At 36.8% G+C, this 7,916-nt stretch overlaps 1 protein-coding gene across 4 annotated transcripts in view; it reads left to right on the top strand.

Annotated features, from left to right (window-relative positions):
- MARCHF1 (membrane associated ring-CH-type finger 1) overlaps positions 1–7,550 on the top strand; it is a 120,307-nt gene extending 112,757 nt beyond the window's left edge. For all 4 annotated transcript variants that reach the window (XM_072406008.1, XM_072406007.1, XM_072406006.1 and 1 more), the window contains one exon: positions 6,402–7,550. In XM_072406008.1, the coding sequence (XP_072262109.1) occupies positions 6,402–6,703 (302 nt within the window). In that variant the 3' untranslated portion in view covers positions 6,704–7,550. The remainder of the gene's footprint in view (positions 1–6,401) is intronic.
- Positions 7,551–7,916: the final 366 nt, after the last annotated feature.

Here is a 7,916-nt window from a genome sequence, read left to right as displayed (position 1 = left end):
TGTGACAAATTTGTTTTTTTCCTCCGCTTTAATAATAAATTAGATTCAAAGGCATATTTTACTAATTGCAATGAGTTTAATTTTATTGACACCTTTTTTACAGACACAGGAGATAAATGGCCACAAACCAATTAGTGAAGTAACCTTGTTTAAAAATAAATTATTCTGATTTCTATTCAATTTAATGTTTATTATTATTTTTTGATAATCTGAATGTTTACAAGTTTAATTGCTTTATAAAATGTTTTCATTGTGTAAAAACTTTATTGACAAATGTACATTTAATTGGAGGCAATGGAATGCAGTATGGTTTATTTTCTAAACAGAAAGACCAGCACTATATGCTTATTTGGTAACTGCGTTTCTCTATCCAAAAAATCAATATGTATCAGTATGACCTAGCAACTAGAGTTTTGAAACTTGTATATGCAATGAATGGCATATGATCAAAATGAACTACAAAGTGACAATGCATTTGCATTGTAGCCATCCCAGTGCATGGCATTGTGTAATACCCTGTTGCAGAAAAAAAGAAAATAGGCTTTTTTTTTTGCCTGTTAAAGTGTGTTGTCAGTTTTAATGGTTTGCATCAATGCATTGTATTTTAATGTGCAACATAACACGAATTGACATACCTCAAAAAATTAAAGGGGACAAAAAAAGTCAAATATTACTTTTTTGCAAATTTATGTGAAAGTTGCCATTAAGAGAATGAAGCAGAATAAAATATGCTTAAATCATTACCTTTATTAATTCCATATTAGCATGTTCAGCCATCTCTATGTATTACCTTTCAAGAACATTCTATTCAATCAAACAAAAGTTATGTGTGCCCTCAAAAGAATTTACTCAAAAAGATTACTTGCCAAAGACAGGTTATATAATGAAAAATACACATAAAAAATAGATCAGGAGAAGCACTATTTGTGTGAATGTTGAAGCATTTAAACATCATATTGTTAATAAATATATTTGTTATTAGTTAGTTATTAGTTTGGTAATAGTTATATTTAGTTATTCATTTGTATTTGTAAATAAATATAATAGTCTCATATTAGGCCCTTGTTTTTCAACCAGGGATCTGCAGAACCCTAGGGTTCCTCCAGATGTTGCTAGGGGTTCTTTAAGCAACAAGCAATTTGTGACTTTCAGTTCAGTTTTAGTGGCCCCAATGATCTTTTTGGATATCTGTAAGGGTGACATTCTTCCCATTTAGCAACAATGTAAGAGGCATCTTCTTACTGCCCACCATACTAATGTACTGTGAGCTGTGGATATGGTAAATATAGCAGGGGTTCCCTAAGACCTGAAAGTTATTTCAAGGTGCCCCTGACATGTCCCCCCCCTGTACTCCTAACATATTACCCCATGGTAAAATCACTAAGAAAGCCTGTAATAGAGCCTCATGTCTAAATGGAATATTATCCAAACGGGCTCATTTTATACCTTTAACTGTATATGTCTAGAAAAATACAGCTTTTTTTTTTAAAAAAAAAATCTGATAATTGTATACAGTAAAAATACAGATATGATAGTGTCTTTATCCTTTGTCCCCAAACACATACATTAAATCGATTGCCGATGTGGAAAAGATCTGTGATATGTTCTTTACAAAAGGCTGAGAGAACATTAAAGTTTTCAAACTGTCATTTATCTAATTCCCAGAAGCAATTAATTTTATTTCAGTCTAAAGTCTAAATCTCGTGTGCAGCTCAAGTTTTACCACTGTTTAAAAATCTACACAGAATTAAGGAAATCACAGTTCATCTCTTCAATATGCAGCTCATGATAGCAATTAAAAATATGGAAAGTCATTTTTTCACCAAGTTTAAATAATTTTTCTCTTTTTTTTTTTTTTTTTTAATCTATTTTTTACTTTTTTTTCCCTCTCTTTCTTAATAATATAGCCTTTATTGTAGCCTAACAAGTCTTTATTGATTCAGGACATTGCATTATACAGGAAGCTATTATGATGTCACAATTATCAGATTTCAATAAGAATCTTTTGCAGTTTTATTTGCAAGGCTTCTTATGTGTCTTCTGGACCAGGACTTCTTTTTCCTGGTTTCTTCACAAGAATTAGCATTTTGTGCAAGGCTCCAATGTTAATATGGAGACAATGAACCCCTGGAACCAAAGGTAGCCTGAATTTTTCAGACTTTCAGATTTAATAAGAGCAGGAAAACAGAACCAATAGGGGTTCAACCCCCAGGGCACTATTTTTGCTAGCATCTGATCGCATGGTTGAAAACAGAAGTGTCATCTCCTTCACTAAGCTCCCATGCAAAGTATTATATTACCTTGCTAGGTAAATGTCATTTCCTTTAGTCTTAGGCAGAGGTCATAAACAATGATTATTATGCTGCATGTGAATGTTATTCATAATAAATTTTGTGGATGTAAAGCTGTAGTCTGGTGCTATGGCTGATGGCATTTAGCCATCATATCAAGCCAGCTGTAGTAGCTGATACTGCTGCTGACATTCCTATTTTTTGCAATGCGGGAAGAATTAAGATGCCAAAGGCTAGAAACAGGGTGAATGTGCTATTAGTTTAATGCATATGGCAATACTGTGTTAGCTTAAATCAATCATCTATGTGCAGCAAAAACCTTTTTTTTTTTTTTTTAATTCTGTCTATACCCCTGCTGTGTGGTTACCAGACCAAACAGGGAACCGGATTGCAAAATCATACATTTTCATTATGGGGAAGAGGATGATTAGAACTACTGTCTTGTTTCCTGCTGTTTGCATATTTGTGGTACATATAAGGTATTGCTCTGTGTGATCATGATAAGGGCAAAATCCAAAAAAAAAGATTTTCATTTTGGCCTAATTTTTTTTTACACTATTATGTCACAAATCCTGACTAGCTGAAATCAGACTGAATTGGTGCTTGGCACTGTGACCCTATTTAATACTGTATATACTGTACAAAAGAGACTATAGAGTACATAGGTATAATATCCTGCAGGAATTGTAAGTTCATTGGTGTGCATCAGAAGTGAAAAGGGGATTATAAATGATCCAGCATGAAGCCGGTCTCAGTCTACTGTCAAGGTTGCCTGCCGGAGTACATTAATGCACATTAAAAGTGAGATGAGGCATTCTAATAATCCAATGTGTAGCTAGATAAACCATAGTGTCAAATACAGTGATGTACAACAGCTTCAGGACAGACATAGTAATAATCAATTGTGCAGCCAATCAAACTAAGGTATTGCTTTCGTGGTTCTGCAATCAACCATAGTACATTAAAGCGCATTATTGGTGAGACAGGGCATATTATTCATCCCCGTATTCTGGCTAGGCAGACTGTGGCAGAAAATTGATGTACATGAGTGTCAATCAGGGATATTACTTGTCCAGTGTGCAGGCAGGTAAATATTAAAGCTGCAATAATAAACAATCATGTCCCTCTCCTGTCTATGTAGTGTTGCCAAAGTTTGACAATGAAAAAGCTGGAAAAAAAAATATAAATATTCTGCCAGGTAAAATAGTTCAAAATCTTTTATTTAATGGGTATTTGGCTGTTTGGCTTGAGCTCTGTTCTTTTGAAGCAGTATTGTAAAAACATATATGCACACCCTCATATTAAATACCAAAATAGCAGAATTAGGAGTAATTAGAGCTCTGTAACAATTGTAATGCTAGAAAACAAGGTTGTGACACCATACACATTGTAAGTAGTATTTAGGAATGAATGTGTTTTGTCAATTCACGTTATGTGTTAAATTATGTATCATGCTTTTTGCTTTGGGGTTCAGAGTATGACTAGTTTACAACTAGTTATATTCACATAAGAAAAACAATATATCTATTCTATCTCCATTCTACAGTTCCCACAGTGAAATTTAAGACTTTCCAGTATCAGAATGAAACAGTTTATAGTTGCTTAATTTGCTGTCCCGTGTTAGAATTTCTAAAAAACTAGTTTGGTTCAAGCAAAGATTTTGATTGAATCACTTAATAAACCAATTTGGCTAAACCTCATATCACTATTAAAACTATTATTTATTTAACATGAATTGTACAACACATTTTGTGAAACAATTCGATGAGTAAATTAAAATATCAAATTAGTCCCACTTCCTTCCACTAATCGTTTTGCAAATTTCGCTTCCTCAAGAAAAATATTGGGTATAATTTCCAAATAAAACCAATTACGATTACCCATTCCATGAACTCAGCATAAATAGAACTTGGAATCAAAGTCACAATTTGACTTATTATCAGAATAATATTTAGCTCTACAGAAGCAACATAAATCTCTTGTAGTCCGTGCATTGTAATGGGGGGTGATAACTTAGGATATACTCCTTTATTATTCTGTCATATTTCAAATAATCTTCATGTCATTATTTCTAATGCTGGCTTTCTGCTGATCTTCTCAATTTGTGATAGATTCTTAGAAGTGCAAAGAGCATTGATGATCTATTGACCACTGTGCTGCTCTCTGTACACTTACACAGTGAATACAAGGCATTATCATGATGCTTTCACAGCAACAGCCATTCACAGCAATATTCCCAGTCTTTTGGGCAAAGTTACACTGTGCATCATTCCTCCTAAAGTTATCTAGGACATCCTGTGGATAAATAAAAGAACTATGTGAGAAAACTGGAAAGAAGGAGAAAGTTACAGCCTAGGCTGTGTCACAGATCCGTGCAGGACCAGGGTATCTGTAACCCCTTCAGTGTCACCCACCTTGCACTCCCCTGCTGCCTCTCCTCGGCTCACTTCCTGGTCCAGATCATGTGACTCCCAGTCAGCTTCTCCCTTAAATCAGAGGACTAGAGTGTTCCATAGACGCATTCCCCCTGCTGGTGCAGATGTGAACATAACCTACCTCTCCTCTCCAGCACTCCCTCTGGTGGTAGGGAAAGGTGCCAGCAGGTCACATGGCTTCCATCCATCACCTGACCCTCCCTATATAAGGAAGTGATTGGCAACAGGAAGTTGCCTGAACAAGGAGTTCAGGCATGACCTCGGCTTGACCTTGACTGTTCCTGATCACTGCCTGCCCTGACCTCTGGCTTGTCTGACTACTCTGTGTTCCTTGTTCTGGTGCCACGCCTTGTTCCTGTCTGTCAGCAGTCACCTCTCTCTGCGTGTACAGGGGTCACAACCTGGCAGTTGCCAGCAGCGTAACACCCTCACCTCTAGAGTCTCTGGTGAAGACCGGGCAGCTGCTTGGGCTCTGCACCCTGTGCACATCTCTGCCAACTGAGCTGGTGACCCGGAGGGTCCACCATCTTGCCCAGCAACACCGTGACAGTTTGTTCAGGCCATGGAACCCGCTGACAATCAGCTTCCTGACTCCGTGCAAGATTTGATGCATCAGATAGAGCAGCAGGAGTAGTTGCAGATAAGGCTGGTAGACTTTCTTCAAAGGTATGAAGAATGCCTCAACGCACTCCAGCCAGCAATTAATCAGACCTCTACCTTACCTCCTGCAACTCCAGCTTCTGTTCCTGTGACTACAGATCTAGCTCCAGTCCCAGCCTACATGCCACCCTACTCCACACTCCGGATCCCCCCCTTTACCCTACTTCGTTGCTGTGGCTGAATGGGAGTGCAGAGTCTTCTAGGATACATATGTCACGCATCCTGGGTGGCTTTTGACTGCTCCTTCTGTGCATACTCGATCTTTGGCATGCTCAGAAGGGGCAAAGAGGGGAAAGAGATGCGCAGTGGGATCCTCACTTTTTTTTCCATTTTACATAAAGCTTTGTCACCCAATCTCGTGTCTGCGCAGTGCAAGATCGGGTGACATAGACAGAAGAAGGGAGGAAAAGGCTGAAAATGGCAGCACCTCCACACCAGGACAAAGGAGAATTCCAGGATGGCGGGGGATCTGATCTATCGTGTGATCGAGGGATCTGTGGAAATAAAGGCATGTGATTTTTTTTTTTTTTTTCAGTATAGTTTCTCTTTAAATTTTAATGCAGTCTCTGTTCTGAACAAAATGATTGGATTGCTGGGAATCTGGACTGAATTTAGCATCAAATTATTACTAAACAATAAGTTTATCTCATGATAAATCTTTTCCTATATGTTGCAACTTAAATATGTTAGTTATAACTTCCCATATTATTTTACATCTACATGCAATGTATTTCCTTTACAGTGCTGAAATATACGTGTTTCTGATTTCCAGAATGGAAACTGGAATGCAGCGTAGCAGAAACTGCAGGTTTATGGTCAATAAAAAAATGTTCTCAATACTTTTCACAGTATATTCTTCTGCAAAGTAGCCATTTGGATATATTCCGAGTGTTACTAAACACAAAAAATAGGAGGAAACCTATAGTGCTTGTCCAGGACACTTGAAAACCCTGAAATGATTCTTTTTAGTTATGGGTTTATTGTATTTTACTTACCTTTTGTTATGTCTTTATAGGTGTCCTGGAATGGCCATTTTGGACAAAACTGGTGGTTGTGGCTATTGGATTTACAGGTGGTTTGGTATTTATGTATGTACAGTGTAAAGTCTATATCCAGTTGTGGAGAAGACTAAAGGCCTACAATCGTGTCATATTTGTCCAGAACTGTCCTGACACTGCCAGGAAAACTGGAACAAAGAGCTACATCAGTAATCACAACAATGAACCCAAGGACTCAGTGTGTGTCCCAGTCTCACAGACATCTACGAATCTACAGTCATGTTCTGATGTAAGTGTACCCGGAGTAATGCCTGTTTGATGAGTGTAGCACTTTACTTTCTTGTTTCCGAGGCAATGCAGCCGAGCAATGGAAAAGTAGTTATCCATTCCCTCAAGGAACATGGTCGTGCTACAGAACTGAAAAATAGAGCACCAACTTGTTAAAATTGTCATTGATTTTCTAGTGAAAGTACTAATGGAGAACATAGAGGAGACTGTAGAAAAGAAGGATAATAAAAACACTTCATTTTTGTATGTTCATAAGGAGGAAAATAAGCTGATTTTATTAGATGAGAGGGCACCTCCTTTTCAGTCTTGTTATTTGTTACTGTGTGAATGAGTTGAATATTTTCTATTGAACAATATGATGTCAAGATGGCACAAAAGGGAATTAGGAGGGTACATTCTATGAAGTACATTGGTAGTTTATTGTTTAATGCATAGTATTAAAAGTCTTTTGATGGTTATTAAATGCAGATTTTTTTTTATCACTGAGATTCAGTGACAACTTAAAAGAGCACTTCAGATTTGCACAATGATAATGAACCAAGAAATGGAGGAAGCAAGATTAAAAGGTAAAAAAAAAAGTAAATGTGGTTTGTAAATGCAGCGTTAAGAATATGAAACTATGAAAGTTGTTGCCGATATTCATAGTAATGTGGGGGGAAAATGGAAAATATAAAATGGAACTGTAAGAGATACATGTTAGAACTTGAAAATAAAAACATTTCTAAGAAGTGCTAACAATTCTACAAAAGGGGTGTTATGTAAGGTCTAAAAGTGTTATTTTAACATTACATTTAGCAGGGAATGTAGACCTTTTTTGCACACAGTATTGCGTTGTATATATTATTGTATTTGAAATAAAACCAAAGCAGGTTGTCCAAGCACTGATTTAATTTGTTTGTATTTTTTATTATGTTAGGGCAACCTATGCTTGAGAAAAAAATACATTTGCTTGGGAAATTCTAAAGTCATCTGATTGTGATGCTTCAGGGCTTCAGTACTTATTGAGACATTGGGCCTGATTTATTAAAGCTCTCCAAAGCTGGACAGGATACACTTTCATCAGTGAATCTAGGTGATCCAGCAAACCTGGACTGAATTTGCTATCAAATGTTTTGAATCCTGGACCAGATCCATTCCTGGATTGCTTGATCACCCATAGCATATCCTTTGCCGCCTTGGAGAGCTTTATGAAATATGGCCCATTGACTTAAAATGAGCATGCTGATTAGATTATGTGACATAAA

Source organism: Pyxicephalus adspersus, chromosome 3 (genome assembly GCF_032062135.1).
Source record: "Pyxicephalus adspersus chromosome 3, UCB_Pads_2.0, whole genome shotgun sequence".
Taxonomy (NCBI): domain Eukaryota; kingdom Metazoa; phylum Chordata; class Amphibia; order Anura; family Pyxicephalidae; genus Pyxicephalus; species Pyxicephalus adspersus.
The sequence above is the reverse complement of the archived record's forward strand: the minus strand, read 5'-3'. Positions and strand labels throughout refer to the sequence as shown.